This window comes from Dicentrarchus labrax, unplaced genomic scaffold (assembly GCF_905237075.1).
Source record: "Dicentrarchus labrax unplaced genomic scaffold, dlabrax2021, whole genome shotgun sequence".
NCBI lineage: Eukaryota > Metazoa > Chordata > Actinopteri > Moronidae > Dicentrarchus > Dicentrarchus labrax.
This window is the reverse complement of record NW_026136702.1, coordinates 15,468,843-15,491,105: the sequence shown is the minus strand read 5'-3', so window position 1 is coordinate 15,491,105 and position 22,263 is coordinate 15,468,843. Positions and strand designations below refer to the sequence as shown.

General features: G+C 41.0%; 1 protein-coding gene across 2 annotated transcripts in view; it reads left to right on the top strand.

Moving 5' to 3' along the window:
• Window positions 1-2,109: 2,109 nt before the first annotated feature.
• Window positions 2,110-22,263, top strand: part of grid1a (glutamate receptor, ionotropic, delta 1a) — a 227,203-nt gene continuing 207,049 nt past the window's right edge. Inside the window, exons 1-3 of one of the 2 annotated variants that reach the window (XM_051419827.1) lie at window positions 2,110-3,081; window positions 3,453-3,582; window positions 5,220-5,375. In XM_051419827.1, coding sequence (XP_051275787.1) covers window positions 3,504-3,582; window positions 5,220-5,375 — 235 coding nt within the window. In that variant the 5' untranslated portion in view covers window positions 2,110-3,081; window positions 3,453-3,503. Of the gene's footprint in view, window positions 3,583-5,219; window positions 5,376-22,263 lie in introns of both variants that reach the window. The other variant, XM_051419836.1, reaches the window with a different exon arrangement.

The window sequence follows — 22,263 nt, the reverse complement described above, 5'->3', positions numbered from 1 at the left end:
ATTAGTAAGAGGTCACTGTGTAGCGGTGGTACTTATCTATTCATGACGAACAGCAGGGTTTTTGTCTTTTTTTTTTTTTGGGGGGGTGATACACTTACAGGTGACAGCTCCTCTTCATCTAAATTCACTTTTTGGCCTTGTTCCAAAAAGAAGGAGAAAAAGTCTGTCTTTCCTTTTCACTTCATTGCTCATAGCCATAAACATTAATGACTCAGGTTTGTGTGACAATGAAATTCCACCTTCATCGCTGAGAGCAGGCGTGACCTACCCGCCAATGTCTTGGTGACTGTTGGCAGCACTTTTGAGACTGAGTTATGTTGACACCCATGGAGATTCATGAGGTGTGCTCCACAACTGGAGTTGAAGGGACAAAACACTGACAGATGCCAACGACAGTATAGGGGACGTTTTTTTTTTTACCAAAATCAGAGCAGGTAAGAATGAAATGGGTGATTATCCATTGGATGGCCTACTTTCTATGGAAAGATATTTCCTCTATCATATCAATTCTACTTACTAATGCATGGAATTCACCTAGTCATGGCACCAAACATACAGTGCTATTCATTCAGATATCTCATAAATACCTTTCTATATGCAGAGAATAAATATTAGAGGACATACATTACTTTCAACATGCATACCTGATATATGGTAATAGCTAACACAGCAAGACTTACCACTTATACATACATATCCTCACTATGGAGTCCAATCACAGCTGTGAACAAGAAACAAAACTGTCACTTGATACAATATGTCTTTCAGATGCTGAACAATAACCTTGTTATTAGTGTCACATTCTGATTATATATATATATATATATATATATATATATATATATATATAGAGAGAGAGAGAGAGAGAGAGAGAGATATTGTTCATAATAGTGTGGGACTAAAAAAATATATTTTTTAATTATTTATGACAGCTTAATTGGATCTTATAGGTGGCAGTCAGATGAAACATGTTAACATTATTCTTATGCAAATCTTGCACAAAATGCACAGTGTCTTACTCTCCCCAGCAGAGATGGAGAGAGAGAGAGAGAGAGAGAGGGAGAGAGAAATCACATACAGTCATAATAAATACAAGGAAACTTAAAGAATTAAGCTTTTTTAAGACTTGTGTGAATTGCCAGTTAAAATGAATAATTTATATTTTTTGATGAAATCCCAGCAACATATTGCTTCATAGATGAGTGAAATTAAGAGATTTATTCCTCTGCTGGGATGTGATGAATTGTTTATGGTATTTTGGATGACTGTCAGCTTAAAACACAAATCTCAGGGTTAAGCTTTCTGTTTTAATCCCCCTGGAATGAGTCTAGATTGATCTACTGTGCTATGGGAACTGTAACTGGGATCAATTACAGCCTTTTCCTTTCCTTTTATGTCAAAGCTATTGCTCCATATAAACTCTGACATGTAGCACTGATATGTGGGTTAGCAATATATTCAGACATGAATATCTACTTTTATATTCCACTTTTAGATATTAGTGTTATGGGCACTGTTTGTTCTCAAATAGAATGTGTTATAAATTCCCTTTCCAGTTTCCCTTTAGCCTATATTTTTAATGAAATTATATATATATATATTTATAAATTGTATAAATAATGTAAAAATGGAAACTTTTTGCGCAACCACAGCTGCAGTATCCACAGGTGGCCAGTAGGGGTAGTGTGTGATTTTATAACAACTTGGGAGGCATGGACCTTTATTCCTCGGCTGCTATGAAGACCAGATGATGGCCATAATAAACTGTGATTGTTAATTTTGTCACTGCGGAGTTATTTTCCCAATTAAGCTTTGCTTCTAAGAATTGAATCAATGCCTGCAAAGAAACAAACAAATAAACAAACATGGAGGCATTTACAGAGAGATGGCTCACTCTGTTTGCTCTACAGGTGCCTTTTTTTTTCACTTGTGCAGTTCAGTGAAGGAACTGTCCACTGCCGGTGGTGCTGAAAGTTTGTGCTCTGCGCCTCTGACAGACTTAACCAAACAATTAAGAGATATTTCCGGTTTTATTGCAGTCACGAGAAATATCCTTTAATTGTAAGATTATGTCCATCTAGAAACTCCGTCTCTTGCACGACTCCCTCCTCTTCTTCACAGATCTGCGCACGCCTGGCATTGCTCAAACAATGCGAGGCGTGTGACTGGTTCCCAATAAGAATTACTGGCACCCTGTAGTGTGATTCACAAAAAAAGAGAGAGCCTGTGCTTAAAATGTACCCCAATGTCATAATCCCGAGACAACGAGGGCGTCATTCTTTTTTTTTTTTTTTTTGCTGAAGCAATAATCAATGAATCGAAAAAGCGATGCAGATACACTATACAAAAAAACAACAACAATGAGCTATTTGTTTGTTCCAGTGCAAAATGCTCTTTCGGTAACTCCTTCCAGCTGGTCCCCGGTTCAGTCAGGCGTTGTGGCTTCTGTCACGTCTGTCCCTCATCCATCAGCCCTTTGCCGAAGAGGAACATGGTGTGTAAATCCTTTTCTCTGCCACATCAGCTGCGCTTCGTCGCCACAAAAGTGCGCCCAAATGTGTCTGTCTGCTCCCGCACGCACCATCCCCTGAAGACGCCAACTTCTCCAAAAGTAAACAGTTTACACCGCCGTCGACTTTTCATCTCTGTTGCCAATCTAGATTTGTTTTTTTTTTTTGTCTTTTTTTTTTTTTTCTGGAAGTGATGAAGGCTGGTGGAGTTTTTTGCTTAGTCTGTTGCAACCTCCGATCATGTGTTTAGATATCGGGTCTCCAAGCGTCTTTCTCCGGCTAGTCCAAATCATTTCTACCCGGCTTGTCGGGACAGCAGTCGAGTCGTGAAGTCTCTGCAGTCACGTGATCGAGACAGGATGAAGAGAGTGTGTGTGTGTGTGTGTGTGTGTCTGCGCGCGCGCGCGCGCGCGTGTGTGTGTGTGTGTGTGTGGTTTTCTTTTTTGGTTTCGGAGTGTGTATGTGAGCGTCTCTCCGTGTGTACTTAGAGGGGTGTCCCTCCTCCGCATTTTTTTGCTGCTTGCCACGCTTTAGACGCCGGAGCGCAGGGAGATAGGCGAGAGTGAGAGAGGTAACACCGGTCTCTCTCTCCGGGCTACCTGTCTTTTCAGTCTTACCTCGGGTCCCCGTTGGTTCTTCCTCGTCTTTTTGAGCCCACCTTCCTGCGGTCGGCTTGTTTTTGTTGGTTTAAAAAAAAAAAAAGAAAGAGAGAGAGTGAGAGAGAGAGAGAGGCAGAGAGGGGGAGAGAGGGAGAGGGAGAGAGAGAGGGAGAGAGGGAGAGAGAGAGAGAGAGGGAGAGAAACTGTGATAATTTCTGCAGGGTTTCATGCGGGTCTGGTCTGCCAGGAGGAGGACCGCGGTTCTGTTTTGCACTGGGTTTTGATCATCTTTTATTTTCTCCTTCTTCTTTTTTTGCTTCTTTTGGGTGCTCCATTTGGACAGTATAGGACAGCCGAGCAGAGCTTGGATGAGCCACCTCGCTGAAATCCCGAGATGGAGTTGCTGCTGATCTGCCTTTCCCTGTGGATATTGCAATGCAATTCGGCCAGAGCGGACTCCATCATACATATCGGTAAGCGTCCGATAAAACAACATGTTGTTTGGGGTTAGACGGGGTGTAAAAGGTAAAGCGTGCCGGGATAAAGCTCAGTCAGCGCATACTGCGTTGATCACAGGATTTGGGGTGAGAGGGCGGGATAAATAGTCTATTCAGCTTGCATCCTGTGTTTAAGCAACACTTTAACTGTCAGGCGAGTTGAAAAGTTGGTGTTTTGTAAACGGCCGTGCCTCTGACCTTTATAGCCACAGCTATTTTTTGTTATTGTTTATCACTATTATTTATTTATCAGCCTCTTTGTGCAGACATTTCTTACACTTTTCGACGGCAGATCTCTGCATTCATGCTGGCTTCAGGTCCAAACCTCATCACTGTCGGCCTGTAAAATTGTAATTCAGTATTCAAAACACGGATTACAGTAAGCAGAAAGGCCTGCATTGTTGAATCTTTGATGTAATTAATATCCAATAGCCAAATGGCTGAGGCTTTTTTAGACCAAGCTACCTCTTGTCTGTACCCGACAAGCTTCAACTTTCACCGGAACGTGACTGCAATGTCAATATGAAGACAGAGGGAATGTCAGTGGAGTTTCGTTTTAGAGATGCAAAACGCATAGAGCCTCTTTGTTCTCAAACTTCAAACCAGAGCTGCTCTTTTTCCAGAGCTTTAAACTCATCATGACATTGAAATGATCCAGTGTTTGTCCCGAAATACCGAGTTACATTTCATTTTACAGTTTTGAAATACATACATGATCTCCCCTACACACACACACACACACACACACACACACACACACACACACACACACACACACACACAGAATAATTGTCTAGGTTTATGTCCTCTTTTCATGTACACAGTCAGGTAGCCACTCATAATGATTGGCGTTGTAATCTCAGATAAAAATGTCAATGTCACTGTGAGAAAATTTGGTCTCGGTGTCCCTCCGCTGCTGCTGCTGCTGCTGGTGTTCACAGTTTACTGCAACAGTCTGGCAAGCAGCAGGTGCTCAGTCACTGGCTTAATACAGAGGTGGGACTCCATCCAGATAATATTGGCTGATGCGCCGCTTTACGTTAGGGTACCCCAATTATACTTCTCATTTCCTGAAACCTTTTTCCGTGATATATGCGTGTCTCCCGGTAGCAGCTGATGCCATTTAGATAAACAGGGTAAGAAAGAAGGGAGGGGGGGGACAGTTAAGCTTCAGCCTCCCACACTAGGCCTGTAGTGCTGACTGGGAAGGGTGCCATTGATTTGGTAGACGTGAAAGCCATTTATTTTCTAAGTTTGGCTGCTCTACGCAACAAATAACAGTGATTGTGTGTCGCTGTCCATGGTGCTGAAACCCTGTCAGGTTGCGCACTGAGGCGCAAATGTTGCACAACTTCAAGGCAAAATTAAACCCAACAAGAGAAAATTAAATTTCACGTCCCATTATTGAATTATGGATCACGTTGGTAGGTTTTGGATGACAACAACAACAACAATAACAGTAAAACGCTTCTATTTAGTTTGCACTAGCGATGGTCCAGCAATTCATCTCATTCACTGCTCCCTGCACCCTCCAATCGTGCAATCACACGCCAACCCCCCCTGGTGTTTTTTTCCTTTCTCTCCAAATAACTTCTGATTGATTTATTCAACAGGTGCCATATTCGAGGAAAACGCAGTGAGAGATGACGAGATTTTTCAACTTGCCATTTCAGACCTGAGTCTGAACGACGACATTCTGCAGAGCGAGAAAATCACCCACTCTGTGAAACTTATCGAGCCTAACAACCCCTTCCAGGCTGTGCAGGAAGGTAAGATTGCCCCTGTTATTTTCTGTGAGTACGTCAAGGAGGCGGTCTCCTCGATCGTGCACCTTTTTTTTTTGGACATGAGCTGATGTTCATTTCACATTCAGTCACACATCAGTCAGTGTGGTTGCTATAGGGAAGCAGCCATTGATGATGATCCATGTGTCTCTGTGAGTGAAATCGCTGCGTGTGTGTGTGTGCGTGTGCATCTGCAAAGTGCTGTGCCACTGTACCAAAGCAAGGTGTCTTCTGTGGCTGAAAAGCTAGGTGGAAGCATTGAGTTAGAGCATAGCAGCTAAGGATAATATGTGATGTGAAATAAGAATCGTTTGAAGATGATCGAGTGTAATTCCAGCTCCAATACTCCACTTATGTAATCACAGGAGAGAAAACATATTTCTGGCTTTTATGTCTCTTTGAAGGATAAGTGCCACCATCTTGTTAATGCACATTCATCAGCCTTCAGCTTTTTCCTTAAAATGTTTTGTCTGCTTCGTTTGGATTTCCCATAAGTGCCCAGGATGTACACACCTCCACAAAACAGGCAGGAAATTAGTAATGAAATTATTTCAGTCAAGGTTATCGCTTTCGGTTACTGAGAGATGGTCCCATACACTGTTGACTGCAAAAGTGATTAAAAATTCTTCCACTGAAATGAATCATTAAGACTTTAATAGATTCCTTGGGACCTACAAAGGCTGTTTATGTCCCCTGCACTTTGTTACCAGCCTGTACTTTTGTCCCCAGTTGCACAAAGGCCTTGATGACTCATTGCTATTCATAGTGCCCCTGACAGGCACAGAAAGATGATAACATGTCCAGCCTTTTGCTATAATTATCCCTCGTCATTTAGCTGTGGTCCTTAACAATGTCACAGATATAGTAGTCTAATTCACATTTTGTAAACTTAAATCCTGATGGGGCTCGAATGAAGCAGACTGGCATACAGGTTCTTTAAATAAACCTGAAGAGATAGTCCTGGTTGCTGCTGCGGAGATGAGATAAAAAATGTATTACACACATGTGTGACTTGGCTAATTTATCAGTCGCTGTTGCTTGAGATGCAAAAGTGTAGTAATTAAACAAACTTGCCAGCAAATCCTTTGCCATTTTTGCAGCACTCTGATTAGTTCAGTAGTACAGTCAAAGATGGAGTGTGTAAAACACACACTCACTTTATAACTCATAATTATCTTAAAGTTGTTTTGACAAAGATAATATTATAGCACAGTGTCATGCCTGCACAAAAGCTTAAGGACACACAGAATCTTTTTGATGATGGTGTAAAAAACCATTAAAGATGTGAAGAGAGAATGTAACTGCAGAGCTTGTTATTGCTTATTGAAAATTATTCTGAGCGTATTTCCTCTGATTGAGCTACCTTTTGTTAGCCTTGATTGGGTATCATTTAACATGCTATTTAACACACTTAATTACTGTTTACAGTTAGGCTCCTGATAATCATATATCTGCAGAAGTGGGTGTTTAGGTGGCATTCACTATATGGAGAGAGTTGGGTATAATGTGCAGTCAAATGACAAAGGATCGATGGGTGCCCCCGAATTCTCACACTTGACACAAAAGCAGGGTGGTGCATGTTGAGTGACAGCCGGGAAAAGTTGACCTTTTGCTTTGCTCTTTTGTTCGCTGCCATCCCACTGTGAGTGGCAGTCAGGACCTTGCCATCACACGATAAAGGGGGGGCATAAATAGGGAGGGGGTGGGGGGGTGGCAGGTTAGTGAGGGGCAATGAGGATGAGATGATGGAGGTGGAGAACATAGTGGCTGTTGAAAAGAGGAAGGGAGGGGGATTAAAGGTGAGAAGAGCAATGAGGACAAGAATAACCATGAGTACCAGCAATGCTGGGAAAAAATGGAAAAAAGACAAAAATTATGATCAAGACATGAATAAACATGAGTGGACAAAAGAAGAGTAGGAGAGTTAAGATAGGAGTGAGGTGATGAGGAAAATTTGCCAGCCCAGTGAGAGGCGTAGTTGCAGCGTCATGTTTGTCCTTATTTGGCTTCCTTTGTCCTTGCACTGGTGGAACATATATTAACGAGGATGTCACACAGACACCATACTCAACTATTCTCTCCTCCCACGCTCTTATCGTTTAAAGATGACAGCTCAAGGCTGGCTGGATATACCGCTTGACCACACTACTGGCAGATGCCACCCTATTTATAGGCTGGTGCAACTGGAGAGAATGAATAGGTTGATTTCGACACCGGGAGGAGCAAAAACTCAGAGGAATATTTATCTTTTGTGTACTGATGTCTGTCATGAGGTTTTTAGATACCATCAGCTTGTGATACTGTCACAGAAAAAAACAAAACAAACAAACATGTGGCCAGTGTAGCAGCCCCATATCTATTACAATTCTCCCAGTTGTTGTGCTTTATAGAGAAGATAAGGCAGTGGCAATAAAAATGGGCAAAATCATGTTTTTTTAAATTATACACAGTTCTCTGGAAGGGAAGGTTGTGATGACTTCCATAATGTGGTCATGTGCCATTTAACTGCGTGTACTGCCATTCTGATCAATTTTAACATGAATGCCTTACTTATCTAGTATCAGTCAGTCATCATTCAGGTGAGCCAGTCTGGGTTTCCACAAGGATGTGAGCATCAGCACAAAGACAGTAATAACCTTAGAAAGTTTAGAGCATGACCACAGCCTATGTAGTGTCACACTTAACATGTTATTTAATACAAAGCTAAATATCTCAAGAGTATAATACATCTGGTGAAGGACATAACTGAACTGGGCTGTTAAAGGAAATGAAAGGTGCATTTGAACTGGATTCTCACACATCTTGAGATGAATTGCACCCCATATTTTTTCCCACCTTGATTTAAAAGTAGAAGTTTGTCCTCTAGGCCGGATAAGTATACATAAGAAACAACACTTTTATAACCTTTTCTGTCTTGCATTTTATTCAATGTAAGTGGCAGAAAGGGGACAGCAAAGCTGCCACCTTGTTGTGTGCTTATGTAAATCTGAACCTATGCATATTTAAAGAAAAGTTTAACCTCTAAGGACCATGTCTTTCTTTCTTTCTTTGCTGTAGTTGCTCAGAGGAACACCATTTGGGATATTTCCTCTCATCAAAGCATTTGGGGGATATAAAAAATAATGTGAAAACCTCATAAAAAGATACTCTAATGCACCATAAGTCAACTAACAGAATACCACAAAGTCAAATCACCATTCCAGCTGCAGGTGCATGCTCAAAATACATTTCTAACAAGAGTCTGCAGCCATGCTAGCAGCTCTGTGAGGCACAGTGTGCTTTGAGCTAAATGCTAACATGCTAGCAATGACAATGATAACAAGCTGATGTTTAGCAGGTGTAATGTTCACCCTGGTCATCGTCTTAGCTTAGCATGTCAGCATGCTAACATTCGCTAATTAGCTAATTAGTCATTAGTTTTGCAAGTAGTTGGTCATAAATCAAAGTACTGGACATATTAAATTGTGATTAATGATTGCACTAGAAAAGGAAGAAGATCCCCAAGGTCATTAGAATCTATATTCTAGGGATCTTGAATATATTTAGTTATACAGCAATCCACCCATTAGTTGTCCAGATATTTCACAAGTAAAAAGAAGTAAACTTGCTGGTGGCACTAGATGAAAAGTCAGGGGATCACCAAAGTCATTAGGATTCATCCTAAGGGCACCATGAATGTATGTGCCAAATTTCATGTCAATCCATCCAATAGTTTGAGACATTTCCATTCCAAGTGGGGAACTGACCACAGCTAGAATGGCTAAAAAAATTAGCATATACATGAATCATAAGTTGAAACAAATCAACATGGTAATATGTTGCTCATACATTATAAAGGGGGTTTACAGTTTCTGCTAATTGGCATTCAATCTGTTGTGGCCCACCTTTCAAGCAGTGATTTTAAAACACTTTTATATGAGGTGTCCATGTAGTTTTGTCATACCCCTGCAGGTTTCCATTTCATTTTAAAACATACATTTAGAACAAAGCAGGTAAAAACAAAGCCATCTGGCCACAGTTAGGGGAAGTCATTTCCTGCTCCTCTAATGTGCAGTAATTTGTTGAGTGTTCTGTCCCACTGAGTCCTCTTCACACACCACACCACTAGTGACCCTCCATTTCCATCTAACCCCTGCCAAGGTAACGTCAAGGAGGATTTGATTCTTTGTGTTTTCTGCCAATAGACTTTGAATAACTTGCAGTGCAATTCTTTTCCCAATTTTTCTCTTTTTCTTCTGCTCAATCTGTAATGACAAAAGTTGAAATAATGGTTCCTTTGAAAGTGTTGGCATGGGTAATGTAATATCCTCCATCTGATTCTCTGCTTATGACAACTCATTACTCCCCATGCTCTAAACGTGATGGAATGCTGCCCTTTCACTATTATTGTCCCAGTGAATTTAATAATGCTGCATAAATCTTGGTAATGGATTTGTTTGTTTTTTTATGTCTCTTTACCAGCTCTACACACAGGGGGGATGATCAGGCCATTTTACCGGCCCCTGTTAATCACCTGGCGGTTATTTTAATCCGTCATAAGCTCCTCAATGGGCTGTATAAAGGCCTGCTGGTACCTTAATCAGCTAAGTGATGTTGCGGCAGAGGTATACCTTTCACCGTTTAATCCCCTCACAATATGAGGCCCACCATTCAGCATCCGTGCAAGGGTAGCCTTTTTTTTGGTTGCCTGTGCTTGCACACTGGTGGTCTTGTTCATGGTTAAGAAAATGTTTAATTCCTATTTAGAAAGGTGAAGTATTACTCATTCTAGCCATTCCAAAACAATATTAATAAACCAGTGATTCCCAGCTAGGGGGGCTACCTCTGCTATTGCCAGAGGGGACCTAGAAAAGATTTAGCAGTAGCTCAGCTACTTCTAAAAATACATCCACATGGGCTGTTTGTATTTAAGAGGAGAATAAACATACAAATAGAATTACAAACAGGTTACAAATTATATTTTTTTCACATTAACCAAAAAACTACCAGATATGCATTTCTACAAATCTTATCAAAAAATTGATGATTGATTATTTGGATTTTGGATGGGGTAAATGAACGCTGGGGCACATGAACACACACTTTAAAATGTATTTCCATCTTGCCTCCTGATAACCTGACAAGTTGTGTCTTGAATTAGTACCATCCTGCTTGGTTTGAGCCTCTGATAACTGAGTGAGAAAAGCCCATGTTGCCGCTGGGCGATGTGCAACAGTGCAAAGAAGAATGTGCTATTAACAGTATATCTGAGGGCTTGGATGTGTTGATGCTGTATTTGTGCGAAGTGCCATGTGTTATGGATATTATTGCAGCACAGCATGTTAATCACTGTGCTGGTTTGTTTCCTGCTGACTGTATACAATTATTATACTCATTATTTGTCTGTCTGCTTCCTTACATCTCATTCTATCTCCTGGAAGATATTTTCAAGGCAAAGTCCTGCTTCTTTTGTAGCAAGGGTCATTTTTTGTCACACTGTTATGTAACTGACAGTGCAGTTCTGTGAATTGTACAAACCTCTGCTTGCCCCTCTATACCTGTGCCATTCACACCATGCAGTGTGGATGACACAGACCCTATGGGACCTGTATCCACTGTGCACTGACAGACACACTAAAGAATATGTATTCCTCCAGCTTTTCTTTAGAATAACCAGAGTCAGCAATGTCTGGCAACTGCTGAGCAGCACCTGCCACAGAGGGAGCAGAGAGAAAGAGCAGAATACAGAAGGGGAGAGACAAAGATAGGTCAAGGCTGTTAAATGCTGGATCTGCGTAGTAGGCCTGCAGGTTTTGTCCTCTGTGCTGTACAGGAACAGCTGGTCAGTGTTCCTCTCTTGCAGTAGGATATGTGTCACATAGTCTCGACATCTGTAATACCTCATTTGGCAGTTCTCAGACTACCGTTGAAAGCAGCATAGAGACATTCAGAAGCATCCAATTATTAAAAAAAGGAAAAAAACATATGAAGACTTTGAAAGTGATTTTGGCTTTTGAGTCAGAAGGCTTGGTCCACTGATTAACTTTAAGAGAAACGTCAATTCACTTAAATGCCACTTCTGATCTGTATTCAAAGGAATCATCGGCAGTGTGCTAAATGCCACCATGAGCTGGGATTTTAGCAATCTTTTAATTTGAGTAAACAGGGCCAGCCTTGTTGTGAAGTCCCACCAATAAATAAATAAATAAATAAATAAAGAGAGAGCAATGCGCTGTTTTGCTTGCAGTAATCTTTCAGCAGATCTTTTTGCAGGGTTTTCAGGAAATGGGGAAGTTATGTTTGGTCTGCGATGTAAACAGAATTAGTGTATTGCGCTAATTAGAGAAAGTGGCAGTCACGTTGGGTCTTTGTGCGTTTATGTATTCATCACACTCCCCATGCTGTCTCACTGGCAGACAGCTGAGGGCTGATTTCAAAGTATTCTCATCGCTTTTCACACTGGCATGTTTGATTGAGGATGTTCTAGGGGGGGTCATTGTGTATAAGGCTGACTAATGGCTTCTGGGTGGTGTGACGGCTGTCTGTCTCTGAAGGACAAATGCAGGAAAAACACATTTGAAAAGCGGATACATTTTAAATGGAAGAACAGAGAAATCTTGATTGATGTTTGACTGTTTGTTCCTCCCATGATGCACACAGGATTCCTAAATTTGGCATCAGAGAATATTATTTGTGTCATTTAGCACTGTCAGACACTGACATTAAACTAGCAGGCAACCAAATGTATCCTGGCCTGTTCCTATAATTGTTGTTGGAAAGACATTTTGCTCCTAATATCGATTTTATGATATGACAGCAGCATCTGACGTCTGACGAATGGCTAAAAGGGCAAAATATTTATGGCTATCACCTGCATGCATACCACACATCAAGTCAACAAGCTGACTGTTATACATACACATGAACACACAACATATGTTTTCCCTATAACAGGTCTCTCAGCCCCATGTCTTATTCATGTTCCTGTCTTTTCTGGTGTGACAGATTTATAACGAGCTGTAGAGAACACTGTGACAGATGTTAGTGCTTTGCCACGACCCCAAACAGCCTCCAACCACCGCTGGGGATTGGCCATCAATACTACTCTACCTGTTAGAAAGAGAGAGACCGAGTGAGACTGAGACACGGAGAGAGAGAGAGAGAGAGAGAGAGAGAGAGAGAGAGAGAGGTAGCCCAAAGGAGATGTCCTGTCCAATCAGATTGATGCTGATGAGGCCCTCGGCCTCCGTCCGTTATAATACATCGCAGTCCCACATGTTACTAGCATCATTTCTCTTTGTACACACTGTTATGCTTCGACTTTATTGAGCTGCTGAGATGACAGAGATGGGGAGGGTGGCGGAGGTAGAGTGGGTGTATGAATGGTAGGAGAGGATTTGTTTGTTTGTGCATCGTGTTATGAATATGTGCCTTTAAGTGTGTGGTTGTGTGCTGTGAAGTGTGTGAGTGTTTGTCGTGGTTTTATAGACAAGTTCGTGTTTGTGGATGTTTTTGAAAAAAATTTGCTGTGGTTTGGTGAGATCTTGTATTGGTGATAATAGTTTAGGGATGGGAGGTTGTAACCCCCGCTTTCACTCACTTCTGATGCTGAATAGCTCAAAGGGAAGTGTGTATAATTTACAACCCACCACCTGCACCATTGGCGGCAAGAAGACTTCATTCCAGGACAAGGAGCTGAGAATCATCCCCCAAGTAAATCTTATTAGAGGCTAAACAGGAGTCAGCCAAAGAAATGCTGTGCAGCTATCTCCGACTTCACACTCTTTTCAGAGGGAGAAAGATGCAGGTGGTGAGGAGTGCGGGTGGAATAGGAGTCTTAGCGAGAGTAAAGAGTTGAAGCAGAATGAACTGGTGAGCAAGCGTGATGATGAGGGAGAAAGCCGGGGGACGGAGATGGCAGAAGAAAAGATAATGCAGGGAAAAAAAGAGCAGAGGCTGTGAAATTTCGGGCCGTATGGAAGACAAGAGGGACGAAGTCATTTGAAACTGTGGACTCGGCTCACTACCCTCATTGATGAAGAGATGCCAAAATGTATTTGGGAGCCATTGCTTGCATTACTGCCCACAGACACAGATACCGAGTGGGACCATCTGTCACAAGAATCCCTCCTCAGTCTTCCTCGCTGAGTCTCTGACTCTCTGTCTCTCTCTCACTGCCATGGGTCCTCTACCATGCCCAGTCAACATGGATTTTATCCAAAGATGAGGCTAAGCTAGTGTGTAAGCTCTCTCTGAGTGAAATCAAAACCCAGCTTAAGCCTTATGAGTGAAAGCCTAAAAGAGTGTAGGGGGCGAAACGTGTAGGCATCACTGAAAACTGGGTCAAATATGCATCCTAATATAAATGTACTTTACACTGTTTGGCTGATTAATAAGTCTTTTATTTGATTCTACAGCGAATATCATCACAAGCATGGATCAGACACTATGTGCAGTCCCCAATATCCCACTTTCCCAAGGCACTTGTCCCCAATTGTATTGATTTGGTGCTGGGCTTTGATTTGCTAACCAAGGATCAGAATCGGCTCTCTATGATGTAATCTGGCCTGAAATGTGTCCCTTAAATATAGTAATAAAGGCAATTCGGGTGCAAGACATGCTGCTTCTTCTCTGACACAAAATGGGATAGCCTACCTAGACGTGCAGTATTATTGAGATGAAAGGAAGCTGCCCCACCCACACATGCTTAGTGGCTTGAAAATATAATGTCCTGCCTGAAGCCTCAGTTTGCTACGCTATATATGGATCTGATAAGAATTTCCCTTTTTTTCATTCAGTTAGGTACTCTACACACAAAGACCTTAGTTTGCTTAATGGCCAGCTGGAGTGGGATGAAACGGAAGTTTGGGGTTTGATCTTGATTTATGTTGAACATAACCTGCGAGTGTAATAACATTTACATCCGGTTATGCCTCTTGGTTGAAAAATCAATAAAAAGATTTATGAAAAAAAAAAACGTCACAAGCTATTGCATTATGCTCTATTATACGTTTTTAAAGTCGTAATGAGACACTGATTTATTCTTGGACTCACTTGTTTTTGTGCTCATTCATCCACCATCTTCTCTTTTACTGTACCAGTACTTTATCTGACATCTCACCGCTAAGAACAAGCTGTTACTCTCTTTTACATGGGATGTTTAACATGTTATTGCCTGTAAATGGAGAAAGGCACCTCTGCAGCTAATTGAAATGATAAGAAAAAACACACAAGACCACTGAAGACCAGTCTATCTTACTTACAGATTGTCTCAGCTCAAGATAAGGAGATACTCTCACATAAATTATTAATTTGTTATTGTTCTAAATTGAGATCAGTACGTATTTCAGAATTTGTCATGTTATCTAATCCATCACATTACCACATGAAGACAATCATTCTGGGAGCACTCATGGGATGTGTAGGCCTAATTTCTGTTGTACTAACCCATTAGAACTACATGAATTCTCTGTAGGTCATATCAAAGCAAGTTGTCATTGTTGGGTTTTAATCATCACTAGAACAAGCTTCTGAAATCCCATACTAGAGACTTCATTGAATCTCTCTTATCTCAATGTAAATAACTTTTAATTAGATGGCCTGATTCAGCAGAAACCTCCCAGCACCACACCAACATTTTTAAAGCCGTCCCTCCAACTGATGACAAGCATCTTTTTCTACAGAAGTGGTGCCTACATTTTTGGAAATCATAATGATTTTTGCACATATGTACAGACACACATATACCTATTATTAAGTTAAGAATCACACTCCATTGTGATGGCCACCCCTATTGTCAACTGAAGCCACTAAGGCATTCATCAGTGGATTGACTGTAATTATCATCAGTTAAATAAGTGATTCTACAGGTTGTTGTTTCACAGCAATTTATCCAGTATCCATGACTTTTATGGTATTGCAGCAGTACTACATCCACTGTGTAAGAATCCTGTTGTATCAGCTGACATTAGCGTTGCTGTTAGCCTATCTGCACATAGGTCGAATGCCTTCACATTTAGAGGGTAAAGTGTGAATTCAGAAGGTGATGGATCTTTTGTCAGTTTTTGGGTTGAGCCATACTTTTGATTGGTTGTTTTGTTTACTTTGTGGAAAGGAAAATATGCTCAGACTCATAAAGGTATCTTTTAAACAGACACAAAGGCTTCTGACAGGGCCAGTGACTTTTTACAAGGTTTTATATGTTAAGGAGGATCACTTTACTCAGAAAAAGAGGTGATGCAGAGAGCGGCGTTAATGTACTGTTTGTGTTTTTAAGCCTTTTCATACCCAAGGCAATGTGAATGATTCATTATTTCACTTGAACGAGAAAGAGCAGGTTAATCATCTCGCATTATTATGTCACTCTGAGACACACAGTCATTTTGTTTGCCTCCATCACAACATGTTTTAACGCATTTTGCAGTTTTCCGCTGTCACTTCAATCACTGCATGTTTTTTTGTTATTTTGCAAAGGAATGAAAAGCACATTAGGACTATGTAAATACTTACAGTATGCATGTCATAGCATTTGATGTGTATGTGAACTGACTGAGTGTCTTTTATCTGTCGTGCAGGTTTTGAAGGCATCTTTTGTGCCTTGCTCAGAATGTTGTCAAGTTTGTGTGTTGTTGTGAGGTTTAGGATCGGCAACACCACTGCTGTGACCCAGGTTCAATTTCTGACAGTCGTGCTTCCAGCAAACACCACTCCAAAGGTGTAGAAGTCCAGGTAGACATACACTGAGTTACAATGAAACTGGAAAACTTAATCTGCCCCTGTTTTTTGTTTATGTGGTTTAGGGGCAAACTACTGCTTTATGAGCACAAACTGCGTGCGTGGGACAGTGCACAAAGATTAGTAATCAGTAAGGGAAGCAGCCTTTTATTTAACTAGTTTTCAGCCATGCTTGATGCATGGTTCTAAGGACAGCAGCAGAAGACTGACGAAGTGTCTGTCCACCACTTTGGTCCAGATTGAAATAATATCAATGGATGACCATGACATTTTGTACAGACGTTTGTTCTCACCAGAAAATGAATCATCTTTTGTGATCCCCTGACTTTTCTTCTAGAGCCACCACAAGGTTGACATTTGTGGTTTCAGTTTCACGACAACTATTGAATGGATTGTCATACAATATTTTACACACATTCTTCATGTTCTTAATATCAGCATGTTAGTATTGTCATTGTAAGCATGTTACTGAAACATTTCGCTCAAAGCATCGCAGCCTCAAAGAGACAATAACATTGCTGTAGACTCTTTGGGGATTATTGCCCAAAGACAGTGCAGTTCATAACAACCAGTGCAAGCAGCAATCTAAGACCTAGGTCTAGAGGTAGGAGAGGCACAAACAGGTGGGAGGTTCATTCAAATGCAGAAGCCCAAAGTGAATTGTTGTTCACTGCTGAACTGAGAAAAGACCACATCTGTTTATGTCGATCTATATGGGTTGATGTGTGTTCATGTCCTGCACCTTTGCACCATCAAGACAATAATACAATTTCCTGGAGAAGCCATTTCTATATTTGTTGAGTTGTCCCTGTGATTAGCACAGCGGTTTGAGTGTGATGAGACCAGTGATGTGACTGGCTGAGAGCGTATTTATTAATCACCACACTCTCTGATCTGTATATTCCACTTCACCCAGCCCTTTAGCGCCTTCCACTGCTGCAAGTAAATGAACCAAAGTAGAAGGTCAAGACCTACCACTTTGCACTTGTCATTGAACGGTTTTACATTTGTAGAACTGATCTAAATTGTGTTTGGTAGTTTGTCAATGGTAGATTTCATGACCAAGCAAATTTTTGTCCATTACTGACTCTAATGACAAAGCTACATCACCAGTCATACCAGTTGTATCATTGTAAAGGTTTTAGATACAATATTTGATGATCCCCAAGGTATTGTTGACTTTGCGGGTCCAGCTGCACGTGAATGTGAGCCTCTCTGTGTGCAACTGTTGGCTTTGAGAAGATCAACTGAAACAGCTTCGACCAAACCGGAGCTGGTGATTGTTGGAAAAATGGACAAAGACAAACAAAGACTGGTTTGGCAAGTTTTGTTTTGTTTTTGTTCAGTTTAAATGGAGTTACAATGTTGTGCGAGGCGAAATGGAGTCTGGTGGTGTGTGTTAGCTACAACTGTTTTTGCTTCAACAAAAGATGTCTCTAGGAATCATTTTGATACTGTTGTCACAAAGGTAGCACTTTAGTGGACATGCTTGGACGGGGTGCAAGGATTATGTAGTAGCCATTGCAGCCCATTTAGCAAATATTATTAGATCTAACTTGGTGAATTAAAGGTTTATTTTGACCAAATCAGCAATGGTGAAAAAGACTAACAGGGAAGGTTTTGGTGAGTGTACACAGAAGGGGGTCAGTCATCGCAAGTGGGTAACTTACTGTGATCAGTTGGTCAGGGTTAGCCATGTCCTCCAGATAACTGCATACATTTAATATATAAGCTCATGATGTGAAGGCACATGACAAATGGCTTTAAATATTATAAGCATATGCCTTGACTCTGACATAAGGGAACTGCATAATGCATTTTCTCATCCATCCATCTATGCATTCCATGTATATATTGGAGCCTTCACAGTGTCCTGATTCTCTGTATGGTTCTTTAAAAGAGTAATATACCAAGCATCATGCCTCAGGGTCATCTTCTGTTTTTCAGTAAGGGGAGAAATAAAAAACCTGCAGGTCTAGTCTCTAATGCTATGAGAATGATGATTTAGCTTCATTTTGTCTAACCAACATAAGAATCAGCCTTTAAACGGTCAGATGGAATAATATCTTTGTTTCAAACCGCAGGAGAATTTTCTTTGCAAATATTCAAATATAGTCAGTTGTAGACAGACAAGGGAAAGGAGCAAAAGAACATTTTCACACTGGAAAAAGCAACACCCACCCACTAACTTCCAAACGATGATGTGGTTGGCCCTTAGGTATGGTGCACTTAGTAACAGGGTGTCTAAGACTCCATCCAGGTAGAAATTGGTAGGCAGGTACACACACACTAAACACACACACACACACACACACACACACACACACACACACACACACACACACACACACACAGCAAAACAAACAGCCAACCCACCCTCAAGCAAAAATAAGATTGGCTCTAGTGATTTTCAGCCACTTAGAGCCTTAGTTTTCAGTGCCTTCACCAGTAGCACAGCAGCAAACACTATGTCCTGGGTAAAAACAGAAAAAATGTAATGAAATGCTTAGAATAGCTCCATTTCCATAAGGTCAAACACGGGGGAACACGACAAAAACTTTAAGTATGTAGAGGCTTATCTCTCCCATACAAGAACAGTATCCCAATCAGAAAAAGATTGCTTAAGGGACTATGAAAATATACTAAAGAGATGAGTAGGAAGAGAAGAGAAGCAGATCACCTCGAGGGGAGAAGAAGAGGAACAGTGGTGGAGGAGGAGGTGGCAGTGTTTCAGATCATCTCTCTGTCTTTCCCTTTTCTTTTGAACAGCAGGAGGATGTCTATCAAGGCGATGTCATAATTTCTGGCAGTGCCTGCTTCCTCCTAGCAACGCCCTGGCAGACCGTGCAACCAGGAAGATAAGCTAGAAAATGAGGCATCTCCCCATTGAATAGTTGTCCCTTACTGACTCACCACATGCCCACTCACTGCCATGACAAACCCTCCTTTTAACAGCACAAAAATGGAAACTCTTGGACACTGTTCCATTCATTCTAACACAAAGAGTGTGTGTGCTTTTGTCACAGGCTTGTATGTGATCGGTGAAAGTTCACTGCATGTGTCTATGTGTTTGTGTGTCTGTCTGTGTGAGCTTATCTGTTATTCCTGCATCGGTGTGTTAATGAATGGCAATTCTTCAAAATCCCCCGTAACAAGATGTCAAGATACCACCATGCGTCTTGGTCATGATGCACTGTTCTTTCATCTTGTTAAACCATGTATCTTATTTCAGATTGCACTTGGACTGCGTAATCTAATGCCTTGATTCAATGCATTGGTTGATATGGCAACTGCACCCTACTCGAGAGAACAAATTTTCCCTGTCCACCTGTTGATGAGGGAGAAACAGGCCGAGAGACGTGAGAATGGAAATGTGTTGCAGTAGCTGGCGGGATAAAAATCAAGCCACATGCAGGAGCCAAAGGAATGGAATTATCATTTAAAACATCTGTCATAGGCGCAATGATTGTCTCCCACTCTATAACTGAATAACCGCAAGATAAAATCAGTCTCTTGAGAGGGATGTTTGGAGCAATATTTTTAGAAATGCCGATGCCAACTCACAGGGGAATTCATATTCTGTTTGTCATAATGGCTGAGCTGTGCCCTCTTTTCCTTCAAATTAGTCAATCTCATTTCACAAACGCTTGATATAGTCTGATCCTGCGTAGTGTATAAAACAGAGATGGTATCAGGGATTCAGCTTTGTTCTGCATCTTAAAAAAGAGTAAGAGTGTGCAGTAATGACCATGCTTCTTTCTCTCCCCTTTGAGCCCAGAGGAGAGAAAATACATCAGCATGAAAGTCAAAGATGCTGCATGGTTGTTGCTGCTGGGATTTCCTTAGCTTTCTGCTGTTTCTCGCAGGATGAACGCTGATGGAAATGGAAATGTTGCGGTGTGTTTGTGTGCTGTCTTTCCACGTCAGTATTTCAAGGGCTGGCTGCTGTTGGTTTTGTTTTTCATTAATTTTGTAGAATTTGCATGAAATATCTCTTGAGAACACACATCTGTTTTTAGTTTTCTGGTTAGTTAAGTGGAGTTAAGTACTTAAGCCAAATTTGTTTTTAATGCTGGTAGGCTTTTCTGAATTTGATATGAACATTATTAATGTGATTGAACCAGGATCAGAGTCGACCTTAACCCCAGTAGCCAATAGTGTTCTCCCCTCTGATCCAACTTTCCAAATTCACCACATTATCCATGTTTAATAGTTCTCAGGGCAGATTGTGATTGTTTATTATTTGGCTCTGTTTGCTTTACCTTCAGAGAGCGCTGAGTCAAGCTGCTCTCACTGGTTTAAGAACATTTGGAAGAGATTTTAATTCTTTTGGGTTGTAAAATCCTGCCTGGCATTGAATCCAATTATTAAGGGGCTAATAGCAGCTTTTGTTATGAACCAGATCAGGATTGTGCCGCTGTTTGTGTTCATAAATGTGTTTGCAAATATTAATACATGCATATGGTTGTGTGTGTGTGTTGATGTATACAAGTATGCTTTTTCCGAGGCTCAGTGTCATCCCCCCTCAATGAGGGACAGGGGCACAGCTTTTAGGATTTTGCCTTAAACAGTGTAAATCTCTGATTATATGTTCATCTATCGGAGCGCAGGGTCTCAATAGGAAAGGCTCTTGGAATGTGTCATCAATAATCTCAGTAGTCCTGTAATGCCTTTCAATCCTCAATTTTCAGTGCTGTCAATGTCATTTTAGCTTTTGCTATCCCTTTAAACTAACCCATAGCATAGCAGTTCTCACCCTTTCTAATCCAACACAGCCTATCTCAGCTTCTTTTATTGCCTCTTAATGTCACCCTTTTGCAGTATTTCTAACTGAATGTGCAGTATGAATAGAGTTTATCCGACTGCTGTGTTGCTGAAGAGCAAAAGGCTTTAAAAACTTTGTAGCTGCTGCTCTCAGCAGAAATGGATTACACCTGGCACTGGTTTTGGTCCGGATCAATATTGGGCTTGAAATAGGGAGACCAAAACCACAGTAGTAGAAGTGTGTCTTTCCTGTTATGCTCTCTGACCCTGGACAAACTGGGCAGTGTTGATTATTGATTAGGTTTGATTATTACTTACCTATGGACCTTGGATTTAAGAGTGGTGTTATTAGGTTCTTAAGTACAAATTGGCCTCAATAAATGTGGTGCTGGGAGCAACATAGCTCAATAAATAATGCAGAATGTGCGATGTTTGCTTTGGATACAGGCCACAGATATTATGTGCTTTGTTTTTCTAATTTGGAGAACATCTGGGAAATAGTTTATTCATTAATCGAGTTCCAGCTGAATCATATCATGATGATAGGATCTTGTTTTCATCTTATTGTTACACAAATTTCTGTTGTATAAATTAATGATTCTTAGTTCAGTCAGGACTACTATTGTCAAAAACTTTATTTCCAAAGGCTTTGGTGGTATGGCTCTGTTCTGCGACCTCCTTGCCCTTCCATGTGCATATATGGATAGCCTAAGACAAGAAGAGCAGCAGCAAAGACCCACACGGTACAGAACAGAGCAGGCATCAATGGCAAAAGAAATTACATTGATTTAATCACATACAGCATAAAAGGAGGAGGTGGGTTGGAGGTGGGTTGCAAAGCAGCTTGCAAAGGAAGCAGCAAAGGTAGGCAGGCTAAAGCAGCTTTAATTGGGCACCATGAATGACATTTGCCAATTGGATGCTTGAAGAGAATCAGCTGAGCTATCAGCTGATAGAATGTAATTTTCCATTCTGAAGCTTAGGGGGGAATTAGATGAGCCAATGGCTGATGTGTGGTTACGATCAGCTGCGATCAGCTGATGTAGCTGGAATTGAAAGCTGAGCTTGGCTTTGTGGCCTACCTGAACTAATGCTGTGCTTAATTTTATTCCTAACCCCATGCAATTGTACAGTAGCATATTAAGCTACGTTATATATATTATTTTGCTCCTGACTGTAAAGTGATGAACAATATGAAAAGCTCTGGGGGTGTATCCATATTTTCACCTTAATAAGGTTGGTTGGTTGAATGAGTTGGGACTCAACCTTGTCTATAAAAGCAGACATGGAACGAGGTCAGTTCTTATAGGTTTGTATTATTTTTGTAGGCAATGGAAACTGCACCATTGCTGACAGCAACAAAGGAACAACACATTGTTGTTGTAGGCACCAGTTT